This window comes from Cnephaeus nilssonii, assembly GCF_951640355.1.
Source record: "Cnephaeus nilssonii genome assembly, chromosome: 14".
In the NCBI taxonomy this organism is placed as follows: Eukaryota; Metazoa; Chordata; class Mammalia; order Chiroptera; family Vespertilionidae; genus Cnephaeus; species Cnephaeus nilssonii.
This window is the reverse complement of record NC_137085.1, coordinates 18,917,295-18,938,902: the sequence shown is the minus strand read 5'-3', so window position 1 is coordinate 18,938,902 and position 21,608 is coordinate 18,917,295. Positions and strand designations below refer to the sequence as shown.

General features: G+C 45.2%; 1 protein-coding gene across 7 annotated transcripts in view; it reads left to right on the top strand.

Moving 5' to 3' along the window:
* The window catches only part of PALM2AKAP2 (PALM2 and AKAP2 fusion), a 445,326-nt gene that overhangs the window by 285,063 nt on the left and 138,655 nt on the right, over positions 1 to 21,608 (top strand). For 3 of the 7 annotated variants that reach the window (XM_079790534.1, XM_079790536.1, XM_079790537.1), the window contains one exon: positions 747 to 1,442. The exons of 2 other annotated variants lie outside the window; for them this stretch is intronic. In XM_079790534.1, coding sequence (XP_079646660.1) covers positions 747 to 1,442 — 696 coding nt within the window. Of the gene's footprint in view, positions 1 to 746; positions 3,006 to 21,608 lie in introns of those variants that run through there. 2 more of the 7 variants (XM_079790535.1, XM_079790543.1) reach the window with 1 other exon arrangement.

The following is a 21,608-nucleotide window of genomic DNA, read 5'->3' as shown; positions in this document are numbered from 1 at the left end:
GAAAGGTGGTGTGGGGTGGAATCACGAGGACTTGGCGGTGGGCAGATGGAAGAAGAAAGAGTTACCTTCTGCGATCCTCATCCTCAAATTCCAGTGGCCTGGGATGACGCGGCCTCGATCTTGTGCTTTGTCCAGCTCTTGTTTGAGAAACCTAGTTATACATACATATCGTCTTACTGCTTTGGTAGCTTTTCAGTTTTGCAAATAACCCTACTTTGTAGCACAGTGGAGGACAGCCACGTCCCACCTGCGAAAACCTTAACGTACTCTCCATTAACAGTAAAGAGAAATGTAGAAGAAGCCGTGGAACACTTGATGAAAGGGTTAAAAAAGATAAGAGATTTTGGAACTAGGACACATCTTAACCAAGGGCTTTAAAACTGTCTCTGAGCTCAGGGTAAGCTGTCAGTCACGGTGAACTCGCATGTCGCCAGCCTCCCTGGAACCTGTGACACTGGATCTAAGCAGTCGCTTGTGGGCTGTGTCGCAGCAGATGTTCCTTAGAAGTGTCAGTGCCAAGGAGGAACGGGGCCTCTGTACCCCTGTCCTCCCAGTGCGTTAAGCTGCTGTGTTAAACACATGTATCACCGCCTCTGTCCACACCGCGCATGCACGCTAACACTCACGATGCTTGGCAGTTAGACTAGACAGCGCACAACACCTTTTTTTTTGTCTGTTTGGCAATTAACCATTCACTGGCTTTTTTTGTTGTAACATGCACTTCCTTTCTCTTGTTTTCATTCAAGCTGTGTACGCCATGGAAATTAATGTGGAGAAAGACACACAAACAGGAGAGACCAAGATTCTCTCTACATCCACCATTGGCCCAGAGGGGGTCCACCCGAGAGGAGTCAAAGTCTATGAGGATGGTACCAAAGTAGTGTATGAGGTGCGCTCAGCAGGCACCGTGGTAGAAAACGGAGTGCACAGACTAAGCTCCAAGGATGTAGAAGAGCTCATTCAGAAGGCGGGACAGTCAAGCCTCAGAGGCGGGCGCGTGGCCGAGAGGACTGCGGTTGCAGATGGGAGCCTCGGCCACCCTAAGGATCACGTGCTCTGCAAAGAGGCCAAGTTAGAAATGGTACATAAATCTAGGAAAGACCGCTCCTCCGGGAACCCAGGGCAGCAGGCCCGAGCCCCCAGCTCGGAAGGGCCGCAGGCGAACTTGGATCAGCCCATCACCATGATTTTCATGGGCTACCAAAATATCGAGGACGAAGAGGAGACCAAAAAGGTGCTAGGCTACGATGAGACCATCAAGGCTGAGTTGGTCCTCATTGACGAAGATGACGAGAAGTCCTTGAGGGAGAAGACCGTGACGGACGTGTCCACCATCGACGGGAATGCGGCGGAGCTGGTGTCTGGGAGGCCCATCTCAGACACCACAGAGCCCTCATCCCCAGAAGGGAAGGAAGAGAGCCTGGCCACAGAGCCAGCCGCAGGTACCCAAAAGAAAAAGCGCTGTCAATGCTGTGTTGTCATGTGACCGCTTCTCTCTCCCCCTTTCTTCGGGGCAGCCTCCCGGGCTCCCCACCACTTACCTAGACCTCACTGTACCACTCACTGCAATACTGTGACCTGGAAGCCAGCGCCTGCCTGCCTTGCAGTCGGATTGCTTTGCTCTCTCTTATTTTTTCCACCCTTTCGTGTTTTCTCCAGCTTCCTCACCTCAGAGACAGCGTGCATGTGTGTGCTTCATTCTTTCCAAGAACTTGCTTTTCCTCTGAGCCTTTCCTCTGTGTCTTCAAGAGTGAACCAATTCCTTCCTGCTCCATGGGGATGGACTCTTCACAGCAGCGAGTTACAGAGTAGCCTTAATCCACTCGACTGGGACCGGCCCCCGTGAGCCCCGGGGTGCATTCTGTAGTGTGTTCCCATCCTGTACCCACATCGCCGCATCGCTGGTGTCTCCCTGGCCTCCCTCACTGTGGATCTGTGCTTTTATATCTTGTCTGGCAAAACGCTGTTGGCTCTGGCCGGTCGCTAGTGTAGCCAAAAGTAGACCTCTCTTACTCTGTCCATCGAGGGCGATGCTTTTTGCTGCCTTACATAAGCTTCCAGAGGACAGAGCCGCGCATCTCTGGCTTTCCTTCTGGTACACCTGAAATGAAGCTGATGTGAAAGCAAAGAACCCAGGGCTTGTCACAGCTGGAACGTAGGGACTGGTTTCCCTAACCCGCCCACCAGCAGCTGTCCCTCATTCACCGCTTCCCTGGTGGACCCTTTATATAAGAAGCACCATTTTTTTTTTTTAATTTTCTAAGGACGTGAAGCAAACATTGTTTTCAGCATCGGTAGTGATCTCCAAACGTAGGCAAGAGCACTGGCCTTGCTTCTGTTCTCTCGGAACAATGTAAATTTTTATATTGCGTTCTTTTCCACGGACGTTTTCTGATCATGTTCATCTCTTTTCAACGATGGGATCATTTTGAGGCGTATCTCTGCAGTGACCGTATTTCTAGAACAGTCTTTCTGACCTACAGTGGCGGCTGTGGTGGTGCCACCTCATTGCGGATGGTGCTGTAACTGATACCTGTCCATCTCACCTGCCCAGTTGATTCCAGAGCCTTACTTCCGGTCTCTTTTCTCTCTGTCCCCACAGAAAGAGAATGTTTCCCATAACGTTAGCATGTAGGTTTATCCACCCCTCAGAAACAATTTAAAATGTAAAAAAAAAAAAAAAAGAAAAAAAGTAAAAGATTAAGAAAGACCTGTCTTAAGCACATTACGTGCTTAAATTCCTTCCACAAATACTGGTTGATTGAGTGGCACATAGCTGAGCTTCTTAAAGCATGTCTCTTAAACTTCTGGAGATTTCAGAACATCGAAGAATAGTTAGAACACAATGAACAATTCTTTAAATAAATTGTTGGCACTCCCCCCAAAGCAAACAGCCACACATATAGTAAAACCAAAGGGAAGCAATTTAATAACATAATCATATAGTAATAAAATAAAGGTGTAAATTTTAACTGATTTTTAGTAACAGATATATCTTAACTTTAAGTTATTTGCCCAAATGTTAATAGCATTGTTACAAATTATTCACAATATTATCTGTGTTCTATAGAATGTAGTTTCAAAAACATGCAATAGGCATACTGCATCAAGCCTAACTTCTGTGAAAAGTAGATGAGAAAAAAAATAAGGTAGTCTTTAGAGAATTTGACTACAGAACCAAATTTGCCCGAAATATTTGCTTTCTCAGTGCTAAATCTAGTCGTATTTTTAATTTCTTGGCTTGAAGTTATATGCATTCTAATCAAATAGAAAATAATATTTTTATTGTTCAACATTAATTTGTCTCTAATACTGCACAAAGTGAGTCATTTTATCACCAATATGTAAACAAAACAAGAGAAAGAGGGGAAAAATAAAGGAGCTAAGTTCTGCTTTCTGAGACGATTTCATCCATGGCTTGGTTTTGAACAGCTGAGGGAATTATCTCTAAATCTCAGCTTCACTCAAGCAGCTGCAATTGACTAAAACTGTTCTGTTATCTGGAAATAATACCTGGTTTTGCTGCCTATAAATCTCACTCAGCTTCCTGTTCCTCAGTGAATGGTCACTAAAGCATCATTTAAGTGATAAATAAAATGACATGCCAGAGAAACCCACTTGCATGGAAAAAGAAAACAGTTTCCATGTGTTGGACAATCTGTTGTTTCAACAATTTATTTAAGAAAGAAAACGCTAAAAGTTTACCATAGCTTATCTTTTTTTTTATTCCCTTGGGAATTAAAACTATTCAATATGAGTTTTTATTTATTCCCCCCCCCCACCCACTTCTTTACAATATGAGTTTTTAAAAGCACAGTTAGTGAGTAGAACGGGGGAACTTAGAACCCTTTGGCTTGCTGGCTGATACTCAGAATCTGAGTCGTCTTGGACAGAGAATTCCCTGAAATGACCTGCCCTCCCTTCCATAAATGAACTAGTTTCTCATGAAGACACTGATCTGCACCTCTCACTACAACGCTGTACAGAAGACTGAAAGACTAATGATAACCTGCACTCTCATTCACCCATTGTTATTATAGGGATTAGCCAGCTATACGAATTAGAGTGCTCTCTATTGTTTACTATACAGCTGATCATGTAATGGTTTTCAAAGTAAGATGTGTTGCTTTTATTCAAATGATTTGTGGCCACAGTAAATGCAGGAGTGTTTGAACGTGGCATATATATATTTGCATATTTTGTATCCTTTTCCTATTCTAACGGGGGGATTCGGGCTCAGCCAGTTCTTTTATGGGATGAGAGCTACAATCCCACCTACAGCAACAAGTAGCTACCCTTCCTAAGGAAGATATCCAGTTGTGAGTGTGAACAGTCTGCCTCCCCTGCTGTCATTGGCATTCTCTGTGATTGACTGCATCAGCGGTCACCAGCCAGTGGCCCGCGGACCACTGGTGGTCCATGAGGTCCGAAAGGTTGGCGACCGTTGGACTACATAATCAGACTAATTAGAACATCAGTAATGAAGCCACAGAACCATGGCCTTTTTTGAGCTAATGGTTAGTTGGACTTTCTTTAAAATCATATCATTAGTTCCCTCATAAGTGGAAAGAGGAAGAGAAGGGATATTTCATTTGTTTATCAATAGATTTTCAGTGGCATCGAATTAAAGATCCTTTAATGGTTAAAATGATAAGTTTAAGCTTACATACCCTGAAAAATCTTGGTGACTTGTTTCATATACCCTTGACTTTTTTGTTTGTTTGTTTCATATGTAATAGAACAAACTACAGGGAATTCTTTTACCCAGCAGTATATTAACTCCTTATATAAGCAAACATTAGTTGGCTCTAGCAGTGATTTGACAATGTACAGTGATGTCACTTAATATTGGAAGTAGAGAGGGTGGAATTCCCTTCTGGCCAAACCCCAAACGTGATTTCCTTCAGTCTCCTGAGCAACCTACAAAGACTTTCAGGAAACGCAAACAAATTCTAGTGTTCATCTGATTTGGCTTCTTTCTGAACTGTTGATAGACATGTATCTGCTTCAAATCCCCACATATTCCATCTTCCTGGTGATAACTGTGTTTTTTCCTGCATGCAAGGAGAATATTTTATTTTGGGTAGGGTCAAGTTTTTATAAAAGGGGGGGAAACTATATGTCTAGAGATACAATATCTCTGGAGCAAAACATTGAGACCAGGTGTGAAAACAGCCTATTTCTCTTCACTTCTGCAGAATTCCATTTCGAGGGACCACAGAATACCCTTGGCAATGACTATTTATTTCATTCCAATGAACGAACAGGTAGCAAGAGAGGAGGAGGGGATGTGGTGATAGAGGCAAAAAGTGAACCACCAAAAAACAGTGCTTCCTTTTTAAAAGCATTTTCCTGCCAATTTAAAACCCAGACGAACAGAAGGAAACTTGACTTTGGGTGGTGAACACAATACAATATACAGGTGATGTATTATAGAATTGCATACCTGAAACCTATGTAATTTTATTAACCAATGACACCCCAGTAAATTCAATTAAAAAAATAATAAAACACAGATGAACTTAGACAAAGTATGCCCAGAGGACTGTTTTTGTTTTTACTTAAATCTAGAAGTTCAGCTGTCTCTGTTTGTCACTAGACCTCCCTGTGGAGTTAAACTCACCGAAGGCCCCATTCCTTATTGAAATATTCTCATCTCCCTCAATGTTGCTTTGTTAACAATAAATCCCAAGGCGAGCAGCTTTATGTTGTATTTTTGCAACATGCGCATTTGTTATTGAAACCACAGATTCACCGCATAGCTGATACCTAAGTGTCAGAAACTTTGTAAATGTGCAAACTTTTAGAAGCTTCTCAATGTACTATGCCAGGTGCCTGGAACTCCACTGACTAGGATAGAACCTAAGAGACCCTGTGTCCTGTGGGCTAATGGCACCAGCAGGTACATGGACTTACAGCATGTATCACAGAGCAGCTCAAAATCATGAGCAAGATGGGGTCTTTGAGTCCTGCGGCCAGTTCACCCTCATTGTGTAGCTCCCTTCTGCTCTTATCAAGAAAAGCTGCATGCGTTTTCTAGGGAAAAAGAAAAGTTAGTCTTTTCTGAGGGGCACAGTGCAGATATGTGTCTGTACTTTCATAGCTTCGGCGAACTCCATAATAAAATCCCCTATCTAACAAAAAAAAACACACAGAATACTTATTATTCGAATGTAGAAAAGGATAGAATAAAGATGACATCCTGAAAGTTTCAAAGGGCAATTCTACCAGGGAACCCTAGACCAGCCTCGCCCCCCACCCTTAACTTTCATTTGACGTAAATCGGCCTCCGCTCCCCTCTCCACCCCAGTCTAACAGAAGGCCAGAACTGTAGCGCAAAAAAAAAACAAAAGCTGCTGTGGACGTGAAAGTATAACATGACACTTTGGGGGACCGCAGATGTTCTGCATCTAAGATCTGGACAGCCTTAACTTTTGTAAAAAACAACAACAACAGTTTTTCAATGCTCTCTTTTACAAAGCAGGAAACCAAAATGTTTCCTGAAATGAATGACTTTTTTATATTCTGTGACTATTTTCTAAGTTTCTACAGGTTGAGGTGTGAGTGGTCACCTTCTCCCCATACTGCCTCTTGCTAGTCACCGGGGGCTCTTTTTTGCAAGTCACTGCATTCTTAGCAAAAGAAAAGTTTATCTCGGGAACCACACTGTTCTCCGTAGACTTCAGGCAGTCAGTCCTCCTAGAGTGGGAGAACAGAGATACAGAAAGAAAAGAATTACAGGGTGGCTTTCTTTTTATTTTCCTATGGTTAATGTACTGTACAGTATACATGTTTACAGAATGTATCTGCCTTGTGATGTTAACTAAATGAATGACAAAAAAAAAAAAAAGAGTTCTGATGTGCCATTTGAAAGTTTGCCTTAGCATCGCTGTTTATGTTCTCCTTTTCTGTCCTTTTTAAAAAAACGCAGGTTGTATTCCAAAGCTGTATTAACACAACATTCTCTTCCCACCCCTGCCCAGCCCTCTTCAGAGCTGTGCATTTCATCACAGGAGCCTGGAGGCAGAGCCTGGCAGGTCTGGCCCAGGGGGAATAAAGTGGGCATAGCTTGGGCATTGCCTCGGACCATCTCCCAACCAAACGTTCTGTGTTTTCATCTTGGCCTGCCAAATCACACTCTGACATTCCTGGGGCGGGCCACGTGACCTGCAGTCCTTCCCACTGTGAAGGAGGTGCGCCTGTGGCCCCCCTCTCTGGGTCTGGGAGCATATTTTTTAGCATAATTGGCATAGCTTTGGAAAAGCAAGAAAGGTGGACTCAAATGGTGTGATGGGGTCATGACTGATAGGTGCGCCCATTCATTATAGTCTAAGATGAGTCGCATGATATGGGTGGAAGTCAGGAGTGGCTATAGAAATGGAATATTTTACATTTATGTATTTTTTTAAGGAAAAATATTTTTATAGTGAATTCTATATGCATTCTGAAGCTTGAGTTTGAAAACACCCTGGATTGACTGAGTTATTTCTCCATTCCATTAAAGTCACTTTCCGGTGAACTCCTTGGGGGTGTGAACAAGGGCTGTGCCCTGCCCTTGCACCACCACGGCACAAAGTCCATTTTTTCCAAACAGACCTAGGTTGTAAGACCAAACGTTCTGTAACTATAATTAGAGAAACTGTTGAATGGCTTGAGAGCTCTCTGGGCTCCATCTTTAAATATATTTTTATTGATTTCAGAGAGGAAGGGAGAGGGAGAGAGAGAGAGATATAGAAACACTAGTGATGAGAGAGAATCATTGATTGGCTGCCTCCTGCATGCCCCACACTGGGGATTGAGCTCACAACCCGGGCATGTGCCCTTGACAGGAATCGAACTCAGGACCTTTCAGTCCACAGGCCAACACTCTATCCACTGAGCCAAATCAGCTAGGGCTGGGCTCCATCTTTAATAATAATATATAATCATTTTTTGGAAGGAGGTAGCTATCCTATATAATAAAAGCCTAATATGCAAATTGTCCCCTCAACCGGGAGTTCCACCGAGAGTTGGACCAGAGGTGGGGCCGGCCAACCACCTGTGGCCCCTCCCCCTGGCTGGCCACCCTGGCTGGTGGCTGTGGCAGGCAGCTGGGGGAAGGGAGGCCCTGGCCAGCAGCCACTAGGGACCCTACCCATGCACCAATTTCATGCACTGGGCCTCTAGTTTTAAATTACCCGTGCACTAATTTCATGCACTGGGCCTCTAGTTTTAAATATAAGTCCAACTCTGTCACTATATTTAAGGAGTAACTGCTACATTGAGGTTAAGAGACCACTCACTACAGTGCATTTGAGTCATAGGTGTGAAAAGGTGAGTCAGAAACATCTGGCTCTTAGTCTGTACATAAATGTATAAACCAACAATATAAAGCTTACCAGGTATTACTGGCCTTGTAAATATTAATGGGGCTGCATCATATGTTCAGAGCTAAGTAGAGATGAGAAAGAATTGCCTTGATCCATCCATAAAGAAGATTCTGAATTTTTAGAGTTCTTGGATCCCCACCCCCACCCCACCTCCAGTTTGCTGCCAAATTCCTGAGTTCTGGTGGCATTCACACTCAGTTTCCTGAAGAGCTTCACCCACCCCCCGTTCCTCTGGCTGATAGGGTGGAACAAGCTTCAGTCCGCTCACCACTCCTGTCAGACTCTCTTGCCAGGTTGGGTCCTTTCCCGCATCAGCCCTATTTCTACTTCCCTAAAAGACCAAGATCCTTTCCCAACAAGGCAACGTCATAAACACGTTCCCTTTCAAGAAAACTAACCCCTCCGATTCCCATGCAAATCATTTTCATTCTTTCATCACCAGGATCCCTCCAGTGGGTTCAAGTCAAGCCCAGCGGGGAACATTAGTGTCATGGAGACAATTTCCAAAAATGAAAGAACTATGCAACTGCCTGAAGGTGCTAGGGGAGAGCCAGTGGGCTCTAGTTTCTTATTACCACGGCTCCTCTTGGTTTTGAGATGAGGCGGGCAGGGCAGGGAGCCATCCAGCCCCTTGGTTTCGCAATGACAAGTCTTTATCTGCAAAGAGACCACTGGGCAAATGCCTGACCCCAACTATTCTGTGTGTAGCTCCAACTCCAATTTCTCGATATTCTGTTCTGGCCAGTGGAAAGAGTTCTGTTCTTTGTCGGGTTCTGGAACATTCTTTCCTCCTCTCAAGCTCCTGACTTTGTAGAAATCATACAGGGGTTCCAGAAAATGTTGTGTCGGATGCAGCTTTCTGGTGAATGTAGGTTGTGTTGATGGAATTTTCAGCTTTAGCAGCTCACCGGGGTGAGTGGCATCTCTGTACATATATCCATTCTGTGGTTGTTTGGGGGTGGGGAGGGAGCCTGTCGTGCTTTTCCTGAAGTAGACTTGCTGGGCTAGCTGCTGTACTTTGTAACCTGAAGTGTACTTTGACTGTTCTGTTTCCTTCAGATGAAAAAGCAAAAACTGACGTTAGAAATAACACTGCCAGCGACAGCCAACGCTGTACCTGTAGCTTCTCTCTGTTCCTCTGTACAGTGTTAATAGACAATAAACTGCCTTTTTACTGCATCTACCTCTGTGTCTGGGCCCCGATTCTTTTCCTTTTCACCTGCCATGCGTGGACGCCGGGCCAGACTGCGTGGGGATCGCCTTCGACCGCTCACTCAGACTAAACACTAACCAAACTTGAACGCGCTTCAGAATCACCTAGGGATACCTGCTAAGCTCGTGGAAACGCTTTCACACCTCTGGCACTCGGGTTCAGAGTCTTAGGTTGGGGCCCCGTAACCTGAGTTTTTAATAATGTCTCCAGGTGATTCTGACCCATGGGGTACCTGGCCCATCCCTAGGTTCGTGTGTCCCCCAGTGGAAATCCCCGGGGCCTGCCTGTTCCAGCTGGTCTCCACACTAACTAATCCCATCTCCCACACTTCCCTCTCTCTCACCCGCTCTTACACGTCTTTCTCCACACCTGTCATCTTTTTCCCTGTTCCGTGCAAGCCCCCAGCAGCGGCATTGGCTGTGATCCCCTGGGTGAAACGCAGACTGCCGCTGAGGTTAGGTGGTAAGCACTCATCCAGTGTGGCCTCCTAATCAGGAGCATCTGAGGACGCCTGGGACTTGGCTATTCTTCTTTACTCGTATAGCTTCTTCACCTGGAATAGGATCAGCAAACATTTTCTGTAAATGGCCAGGTAGTATTTGGGGCTTTGTGGGCCAGATGAATTCTGTCACAACGTCTCCGCTCTGCCAGAAAGCAGCCACACATTCTACATAAATGAATGACGGTGATTATGTTCCAACAAACTTTACTTACTACCACAGCCTTTGGGCAGGACTTGGCCTTCAGGCTTGTAGTTTGCTGACCCCTGGCCTTCAGCAAGGCCTGGCACATTAAAGGTATTCAATAAAAAGGTTAAAAGCTATTGCATGAAAGAATGAACAAAGGGCAGATGTGAAATCACCTATAAAAATGTCACAGAAAGTTGTCTTTGAAGATATGAAGTAAATGAAATCCTTTGGGGCATTCTTTCTTTCTTTTTTTTTTTTTTTGCTAGTTTAAGTTTTATTGAATACATGTTTTAATGGGGGCATTCTTATGTGGTTGGGTTCCATGGTGGATTGTCTTGTTATGTCTTTATGCCTAGAAGGGGACTTGAAAGACTGAGACTTGACTGGTGCCTTATAGACTGCTCAAACTGCCAAGCTGATATTAGTAAGAGTTTCAACCCATAGAAAGTTGAGGAAGTACAAGGTCCTCTTGTCCTTGTCAGAGTGCTGGGGGTACCAGAACTGGGTGGTCTCTAGGCTTGTGAGCATCAGTGTAGGTGTTTGTGGAGCTAGGTTTTGTCTGATCCATCCTACACAGTGAGTGGCAGAGCTTTCTTTTAATTATACTCTTTGTTCCTTGAAATATTCTTTATTGTGTGGATATGTAGACTGGAACCACGGTAGCACATTATGCATCTCACAGCTCTAGGGCGTACCAACAGTGACGCATCAAGGAGCCTATAAAAAGCTGTGTGCTCACATCCATTCCCAGTGTTGTTGTGGAGTTAAAGGAAATGATATTTATGCAAAGCACTATGTAAGCTGGAAGTGGATAGCGAATGTTAGTTTACTTGTGATGAGAAAATGGTGCATGTCCCAGTAGCAAAGGCCTCAACTGTCCCAAATGTAAATATTGTAGGTTATTCAGGTGTGTTTCAGAGCCAGGATAAAAGGGGAAGCTGCTTTCCCTCCCTTGAGTTGGTGACTGCTTTTGTATTTTATTGAACTGTATGAAATTGCCGTATTATAGACCGATAATATTGACAATGTCATATAATTCAAACTAATAATTCAATTCCAGGTTTCATTTGCCATGATGGAGGGCAAAAGCTTACCAGGTGAAATCTAACTCTAGCAGGAGGAATTTAGATGAGAAAAATAAGAACTTTGCAAGAGCATATAGTTCAGTACTACTAATGCACACCTGGACATTTCCCCTGGGTGGGTAGGATTTCCTTTAATCCTACATCAACCCTATGAGGTAGACTTTGCTATTCTTCTTTTTACATGAGGAAACGGAGTTACAGAAATAGTCAGTTCCTTGCCCAATGTAGCAAAGCTAAAAATTGGGGAGTGGCGGGAACAAGTTTTGAGCTCAGCTCTCATTGTTTCCTTCCACACAGAAGTCTCTGTGTCGTGAAAGTGGTGTGGGAATGCAACTTAGATACAGAAAGAGTTGGGTAACAGAACCATCTGTGCAAAAAAAAAAAAAAAAAAAAAAAAGACAAAATGGCACTGGTTCTTATTTTGCACCTTTACCTGCTCAAGCAAATGCTCTGTAATAACACCGCCCTCTGGAGGATGGGAGGTGTCTCTGCAGTATTTCCTTCCCAGAGGAGAAGCAGAGGGTGAAATCACCCTTTGTTCTCTTATCTGTTAATTAGGAATCCTGTTTTTCTGCTTGATAGTGTTTCCTTCCTCATTCATTAAAAGGATTAACAAAATTGACCAAACAGCACTGGTAAGTCTAGGAGTGGCATGCCCCTCTCTGAATGAGCAAAGGTGGTTTTGTTGCTGTTGCTGTTGATAGTATTGCTATTATTTCGCCCATGTCCTAACAGCTAAGAGTAGTAGTGCCCTATGGCATTGTGCCAAGTGCCTTTTGATCTGGGCCAGTGGTTGGCAAACTCATTAGTCAAGAGAGCCAAATATCAACAGTACAACGATTGAAATTTCTTTTGAGAGCCAAATTTTTTAAACTTAAACTTCTTCTAACGCCACTTCTTCAAAATAAACTCGCCCAGGCCATGGTATTTTGTGGAAGAGCCACACTCAAGGGGCCAAAGAGCCGCATGTGGCTCGCGAGCTGCAGTTTGCCGACCACGGATCTAGGCTATCTCACCCTCTGCGGCCACCAATAGGACACACTGTCTCCCCAACAGCACAGCTCCTCTTCTGCTTTTCCCAAACCGTGTCAAATCCTCCACTTCATGGACAACACACAAAAGCAAAGATTTGCTATTTAGAAGTTAAGGCTACAAGACTTCAGAGATCTTTAGTGCAGAAGTCATAAAATGGTTACCTACAGGCTGGGTCCAGCCTACAGTTATGGTAGTTTTGCCTGCATAGTGTTTTAAAAATCATTTTTAATTCATTGTCAATAATAATAAATTAAGAGAATTCCCATTCTAAAAGTATGGATTTCTAGCTCCCCTTGACATTTAAGAGGCTCTGTCAACAATGGGCCTGTTTTCCTGGCTGACAAGTGCCTGGAGCTGATGGTGGCTGCCCCCTCTAGAGAAGCTGTACTGTTGCCTTACTCCTGGCCAGCGTCCTTTGTTTATATCACCTGCCTGGCCCCTGTTGGCATTTGAGTGTGTTACCCCTAATCCAGCACAATCCACTCTTTTTATGGCTGGGTCAAATGAGTCCAAGGTGAACGTGAGACTTATCCATAACAAAATAATAGTAAAGCCAGAACTAGAGGTGACGTCTCCTCAACTCCTATGGAAGAATGAGGCTTGGCACTGGGTTAGGATTTGAAGCTGATAGAAGCATTTTAAATTTGGAACAGGCTATAAGCAGAAAGCCAATATCAGAATCTGGTGCTTTAGCTTTTTGAAAGACAAGCCCACATGACTTGTGTGGCGATAGATTATCACAGGCTGGTGAGATCACTTAAAACGTAAGAAAAGAAAACCTTTTTCTGCAGCAATGTATAGTGTATAGATTATTCTGCTCTATGTTTCTTAGGCAAAATGACCAATGTAAATGTTTTTAGAACTGTGTGGTATCATATGCTTCATGGTAAAATTTTCATTCCTAGAAAAATAAACAAACTCTTTATAGTCAACAGTTGAATAGTTCTGGAGGCTTCATATTTCTTCTTAGGAAAAACACAAAAGGTAAATCCCACATGTGTTTAAATTTCAATGTGATCTTCTCTCCCCTCCGAATCCTGAGTCTTTTATTGGTCTCCTGAGGTCATGTGGTCGCAGAATAGTAATCTCCTCTAACGTCCACTTCCTTATCTTGCTAAGAAGAATGATCTGCAGGAAGTTGGACAATTCAGAGAATTGATGAAACAGGAATCTTTCTTCCCAAGCCTTGTCATCTGAAACCAATGTGATCTAGTGTTTCTAGTGTTTTCTTTTTTAAAATGTTTAAACTAATCAAATTTAAGATGATAATTGTATTTCCCTACTTCTCCCCTCCCTCCCCCACTTCCAAGTAACTGAGTATTGACAGCAGGAGCAGTGGACCTAATATTTTTCAGGCCAGAGGTCCAAGGTCAGTCCAAGGACAACGAGATAAATTCTGCAGTCAGTGTGACCCGTCCATACTATCAGAATATGTCTCAAATTTCCGTTCTTCAAGAGCTTATTTCAAACCAGAGAACACCGGCAGTTTGGTAGTTTCTTCTTTCCCTGAAATCTGACCACATCCTAACTATACTCAGAGACTCAAGGTGAGATTCTGTCAAATACCTCCACTCCATTTTCCTAAACTTTGACATTTGGGTATCGCCTTAATTAGTTTTGTCTTGTGTGTATGCCACCTGTGGGCCATTAGTTGATATTTTAACCACTTCTTTGACTTAAATTTATTTAAAAATTAAAAAAAAATTATAGTCCTATCTCAAATAGGTAGCACACACCACAAAAGTAAACTGTCAAAATAAGTATAAATCAACATTATTATTAATTTCTAGCTCTCAGCAGTTGCCTAAGAATACATATAATTACCTAGACCAGCTATTAAAGGAGGGAAGTAGGGGCTGGGAAGAGGGGGAAAAGTGTGTGTGTGGCCGGGAGGAGAGGGGGTAATACTATCAACAGTGAAAAATACATTTTAAAATAAATAAATAAATAAATAAATAAATAAAGGAGGGAAAGCAGGGTTGGAGAAATGTCAAAAATACACTTTTTTCTCTTTGATATAATCATATAGTATGAAAGAGAATCAAAATGAGAATAGCTTTCTCACTATGTGATTCAGTATTATTTAATGCCATACTCATTCCCTAAAATTTGGGAAACTCTGCCCTGCCTCATTGTATTCCTTTAAAAAAAAACCCAAGTCTTCATTTTGAAGACTGGGGTGAGATATACAAAGTGACTTGCTCAAAGCGACAGGAAGCAAGAGCAGAAACACCGAGCTGGGACCCAAGCCCGGACGGGGTGACTTCAGGTTGTTTCCGTTACACCAGGTGCCTGTCCTGCTGCTCCTCTTATGAGGAATGCATTGAGTACGTCAGCAGCCAACTTAAACTCTCCAGTAAAGATCGCCATCATTTAAACAAGCAGAAGGAACAGCTGTTCTGGCTACAGCTGCCTCTGGCATCATCAGTTTTTCACTGATGGAGGCCAGGTCTAATTGGGCTCCTGCCTTACTTGAGCGAAGTAAGTTAGGTGATCAGATGTGAGTTTCCAGATAGAAGGGGAGAGTGATGTAATTAATATGCAGGTACCTGCTGGGCTGGAGGGCTGGCCCACTGTAACCTGCCTCCACTTCAGTACGTCTTCTGAGCTCCAGCAAGTGGGCTCCTGCTCAGAAGACATGGTTAACTCTTGAAGAGTCGGGATGTAGTCAATGCAAGCTGTAAAACTGGCTCAGCACTAGAGAATAAACAGAGCTTAAAGAGAAAAGAACCACTCAGGGACACCTCAACTTCTCTATTCTTTTCTATGGAATGCGCCTATTTTTCACATGAGGTATATTCACACCGATAGGCTGAGTTGAGCTTCTCAAAAAGCCCATGAGTTCTCCGAGGAAGCACCATGCCAGAGCGCTCTGGTTCTCATTTCTTGCTTGCTGCACATTAAATCTGGGACATTTCCTTCAAAATATAATTATACTAGGGCCCCACCCCAGAGGTTCTGATTTAATTGGTGTGGGTGAGGCCTGGGGCATTTATTAATGGCTCCCAGTGATTCTGATGGGCGGGTTAGAAACAACAGCAGGGAAGAGCCTAGAATAGGCAGGCATGGTCCTAGGGGAGAAGTCCAGCTGGAATCCTTGTCTCAACTCTGCAAACAACAACAACAAAGTAGGCTTTGGCGTCAGAACGGAAATCAAATTCCATGTCTGTCATTGGCTAGCTGGGCAATCTTGGAAATTGGTTTCAATTCACCAAACCTCAGTTTCCTCTTCTGTAAAATGAGACTAATACTTAGCGTGCAAGATTCCTGTTAGGAATGTTTTAAATGTCCTCTCTGCTTTCCTTACAATAGAAACGTGTTTGAGGCATTTTATGAGGAGGAGTGAGAAATGCAGTAGAAAAGAAAAGAAAGAGAGAAATCAGGTCAAGAGAAAGATAGCATGAAACCAGAGGACTCAGTATAGCATAGATTTCTGATTGTTTATTTCTCTCTTTTCTTTGTTTGGGCAATTCAGTTTGTAAAATGTAGAACATAATACTACTTTATCAACCAAACCACCGAACTCTAAGTTCTTGGATGTGCATTGGGAAAACAACAAAACGTAAGATTGTAGAAACAGCATGTTAGGACTAGGGTCTTTTACATTATTATTTTTTTAATCCTCTCTGACTCTTGGTATGGTCAGACTCATATTTTTATTTTATATTTTATTTTATTTCATTGAGGTATAATTGACAACATTGCATTAGTTTCAGGTGTACAACATAATGATTCGATATATATATAGTGAAATGAGTAGCACAAGTAGTCTAGTTAACATCTGTCACCATAAATTATTTTTCTTGGGATGAAAACTTTAAAGATTTACTCTCTTAGCAACTTTCAAATATGCAATATGGTATTATTAACTCTAGTCGCCAAGCTGTACATTACATCCCCATGACATTTATTCTATAACTGGAAGTTTATGCCTTTACGTTATTTTTATTTGAATTTTATAAGTATTGCATTAAAATAATATACTTTTAAAAATATTTTTGCAGAGCAGTGCTTCTGGAACTTGGACATGTGTGTGAAACGTTTGCCACTCTTGTTAAAATGCAGGTTTGGGTTCAGTAGGTCTGGGGTGGGGCTCAAGGTTCTGCATTTCTAACAGGCTCCCAGGTCATCTGGTGCTGCGGGTCTGCTGGCCACTCCTTGAGGAGCAGGTTGTGGAGGAGTGGAGGCCCACCAGCGTTTCCAGGGCAGCGTCCTGTTCTGGTTATCCACTTGGGCAATCCATCTCCCAAACCAAGTAGCTTAGAGCAAAATAATGATCTATTGTTGTTACTATTATCTCTCCCAGTTCAGCTAGGCAGCTCTTGCTCCGGGTCGCCCATGGATTGGTCATCAGAGAGCAGCTGGGGTGGAGTCAGCTGGTGTCTGGTATTTGATGATGCTGTCCACTGTGACCTCACCTGGGGCTGTCAGTCAGAACCTCACCCTGCCCTCTCCGTGTGGCAAGGGGCTCTTAGCCCAGCAGCTGGGTCCCAAGAGCAGGTGTCCCAAGAGAGAGCCAGGTAGAAGTGCCACCTTTTCTAGCCTCACCTCCAAAGTCACACAGGGTCACTTCTGCACATTCTATTTGGTAGACCTGACTTGTGACTATACTAGTAGTTACCCACGCGATAATGCAAACTTGAAGGTTGCTGAGGGGCTAGATTTTAATAGTCTTACCACACTCACAAATACATATATATGTATGTTCAATACGTACTTTTGAATGAAAAAAAAAAAACACAACTCTGTCTAGTAATTCCCATGCCCATCATTATACTTTGTGCCTCAGTTTCCACATCTTGTAAAACAATTTTCTTCCTTGAGAACTGAAAGTGAAATGAGGCCACCTACGTGAATGAGCCCAGCAAAGTGTCTGTGGCTCAGTAACTGTCGTTTGTTGTTGAGTAAGAACTAAGGGGAAGGAGTTGGCACATTTCACTCACAAGGAGCATGCCGTCATCGCTGACATAGTGCAGTGACTGTTTTGAGTGAGTAGGTCTACGCATCAAAATATGACATGTGCGAGCATCAAAATTAAAAAAGGAGCATTTCACTTAGGCCTGCCCAGATACAAGGGCAGGGCAGTGGCTCCGTGTCTTGAAGAGAGAAGTGTCAGAGAAGGTGCAGATCTGTCTAGCCCCCTGAGGGTCTTCTTCAGGAAGCTCTGACAGGGTGGCAGGCGGCTGAGGCCGGTGGACCAGGGAAAGCTGACAGGCTGTGTCTCCAAGCGTGGTTCCGAGGTGTTGTGGCTGGCTCCGTGGCGTTTTCTCAGCAGGCAGGAGGGTGTGTGAGTATCCGCCTGGGTATCCGTCTCCACCACCAGACAATAAGCATCATAAAGCAGGGACATGCCTGTCTCTGCAGTAGTCCCAGTGCAATAGGCCAGCACAGTGCTTGGCACACAAAAGGGACCTATTATATATTAATAGTGTGGGTGGGTGGATGATGGATGGATGGATGGATGGATGGATGATGGATGGGTGGATGGATGGATGGATGGATGGATGGGTGGATGGGTAGATGATGGATGGATGGATGGATGGATGGGTGGATGGGTAGATGATGGATGGATGGATGGATGATGGATGGATGGATGGATGGATGGATGGATGGATGGATGGATGAATGAATGAATTGGAAGGAGGTGGGCCCTGGAGTCTGTTGTTCTGGAAACCTCCCTCAGGATGGACCTCTTTGGCACTGCTCCCAAAGGAGGGACCCTGTGTTTGCTCAGAGGCCACTGTGGCTCCAGGGATCTGGTCGGCATGGCACCCTGGTCCCCGAAGGACCCCAGGAGGTGGGAGGCCTGGATCTACTGGGAAACCTCCCTCTTGACTTCCATTCAATGGAAACTGAAATTGGAATTTCAGGGGGAAATGAAAGGCAAGGGTGGCTATTTTGATGATACTGCTCTCTCCTTTCTAAGCAGCTCTCTCCGCTTCCTGTTTATACCCTAAACGGAGCAAAAGTGACCAGATCGCTAAGGGGAAGGGTTTCTCTGGGGATTTCTAGCCAGATCGGCAACAGGAAGTAGAACTCTGCCAAGACAGAAGTCGGACATTCAGGCAAGCTGGCAGGTTTGGCCACGCCCCCGTGGGCTGGGCACCGTGCGTTTCCGAAGGAGCCTCCAGGTCCATCCTGCCTTCGGGTACTACCGCTTATGTCCAGCTCCCAGTCCTGATCCTGGGGACCTCACGTGAAGTTGGTGGGAAGGAACAGGGGAGGGGTGCCCCAGAGTGCAGATGGGATTGTCAGGGCCCCCTGGGCAGCTGCGTTTCCCTTCCAGACTCCCAGCCGGGAAGGCTGGCTGGGGCAGACCTCCCGTCTTCCCGTGAAGAGTCAGCATGTCCTCCAGGCACAGAACAGCATCCCCAGACTTCAGGGAGGGACCCTAGACCCAGTTCCCGTGCTGGCTACAGACCTGTGGAGCTTGAGGCAGACAGAGGGACACTTGGGGAATGAGGGGCGAAGAGGAAACAGTGACAGGAAAGCAACTGAGCAGTGGCAGGCTACGGGACCTCTTTGAGATCTGAAAGTGCAAGGCCGTCTGATCTGACAGTTCTTCCCTGTGCCCCCCATGCACACGCGCACACCTACGCATATACCACACACATGAACACACATGTGTGCACATTCACACATGTGCACATATGCACGTATCACACATGCACACACCTCCCGGATGGGCTCTGTGAAGATGAGACATTTCAGCTGACTCCTGAAGAATGAAAAAGTGTCTTGCTGAGATTATTTTAGGCAGCAGGGGGAGTAATGGCAAAGGCTTGTGCAAGGGTACTGTGGCCCCCTGGGGGAGACCCACCACCCCTGGTCCTCACTGGTCTGTCCTGGGATGCCTGTGCTCAGGCCCTCACAGCCCCTTCAGGGCTGAAGTCTGCGTGGCTTCCAAGCCAAGCTTGGGGACAAGAACCTTCGCAGGAGCTGGGAGCCCTTGGACTCAGATCAGCTTCCCTACATACCCCACAACTTGGACCTGCACTCCCCTGCTCTCCCGCCCTCCCCTGTCCTCTCTGGCCCTGCCCCTCCCTCTCCTCCCACCGAGGAGCAGCCTAGCTGGCCGCTCCCCGCTGGAGCTCCTGGAGGAAAGTGTAACCCAGCCCGGGAGGCCTGGCTCAAGTTCTTGAATGAACTTTGGCTTTTGCAAAAGACCTGAAGGCCCACCACCAAAGGCAGCTTCTGTCACAATCCCTCTTCTCCCCAAGCCAGAGCGCACAAAACCCGCCCCCCCCCCCCCCCCCGCTAGAAATGGAAAGGAGGGGGACCTGTAGGAAGCGCCCACACAGGTGTTTCCTGGCCCTCGCCATCGGGGTCTCTCTGTTCTCAGGGATACAATCCGCCCGGGCCGGGAGCTTGGACTCCCCGAGAACAATACCGTGGTGAAGGATCCGATGTTATTTTCTTCTTTTCCCATTCCCAATTCATTCCAGAACAATACTTTTGTCAAGGATGATGTAAGTGGATGATTAGAAAAATGAAATGTACAAAAAAGAGAGAATACAGATACCAATTTTTTTTTCTAGGTTCAACAAATTGCTATAAATGTTTCTAAACATCGTTTCTCCATTTGTAGATACCTCGTCACCGACAGGTTACCTATTGCAGGTGTGTATGTGTGTCGGGGCACAGGTTGGTGGGCCACCCAACTTGAGGAGCACTGCCTTAGAGCAGTGAGAGAAAGGACTCGGGAGAAAGGACAGAGTCTCCTCACCCAGGCGTGTGGAGCTATGTGGAGTGTGGAAGGTTCAGGATGTTTAAGAAGAAGCCGGAAGTAGAGATAGCCTTTCCCCAGTGAACTGGGAGACTGAAACTCAGCCTCCTTTACAACTGCTCATGTGCAGAGGGACAACAGTGCGGGGGTCTGGGGCTCGCCTCTAGAGCCCATTACCTGGCGGCGCATCCCAGCCCTGCCACTCACTGCCTTGTCTGAGGATGAGGGAGCAGGCCCTGAGCCTCCGTTTCCCCATCTGTACAATTTGGATAATGGTTCTATCTCACAGGCTTGTTGGAAAGACTGGATGAATTAATAGGTGGATATTCACATAGAGTCACGCCTGGCAATCAGTAAAGTTTCTTTAAAATGAAGCTCGAGGGGGACAGGGATTTTTACTCTTTGATGTTTCCCAAATGCCTAGAACCATGGCAGGCACATAGTAGGTGCTCAACAAATACCTGTCCAGGAAATGAATCAATCTCCTAACGCATGCTGAGCTTCCGACAGCCGTGTGTATCCCATTCTCAGCTCTTTGTCCTCTGTGCTGATACCCCACTTAGTGCCTATAACATGCTTTCCGGCCCCACACTTGAATCGCCCCTCAAGTGTGAACCCTTCCTGGATTGAAATCAAAATACATTTTTTAAAATTGTAAACAAGATCTTGGAATGGGATTTAGACCCCAAATCTGGTTCCAGCCTGTGTTTCCAGGCATATGGAGACTCATTTTCATTAAGATGTTGTCATTCAATAGACATTTATTAAGCACCTACTATGTGCCTGGCACTGTGCTAGCACTGGAAGCATGGTGATTTGCAAGACACTGTTCCTACCCCATGGCGTCAAGATCCAGTGGAGGAGAGAAGCAGACAGGAGGCATGTGAGGGTGAGTGGGGTGCTCCCACGAGGGCAGTTGGGGCACAGTCAGTGAGAGCCCATGGCAGGGGCACACCTCTGGTGACAGCCGGAAGCTGAGAGCTGAAGGACCGTGGCACATGGCTCTTGTCAGGGCTCTGCCTGCAGGGTGAGTGCTAAGGACAGGTCCCTGTTCACAGCTTGAAAAGGACTCAGAGGAGCTCAGTGCGGATGGGCAGGTGCCCAGCCTGCTGTTAAGCAGCCTTGCTGAGGCTGTGGCTGTGCAGCAGGATCCTGAGATGGTGTCAGATCCCCAACCCTTATTGGGCCTCTCCTGGGACTTTGTCCCACCTTGTACACACTCAGGGCCATGCATGCAACAGAGACCTGGAGACTCCATCTGCCTGAGAGAGAGGGAATCAAGATTTGGCTGATTTTGAATCAGCACAGTGGCAAACGTTGCTAACAAAGACACCACTCTCACTTCCCCAATCGGTTTCCATTTTAAAGGCCTGGTGATGAAAAGGAGGAGGGGAGAAACCCCCAGCCGTGGTTTGCAGGACGGACTAAAATAGTAAGAACCAGCCTTTCTTATCACAGCTGCCTCTGTCCCAAAGCCTGGGCCCAGCCTTA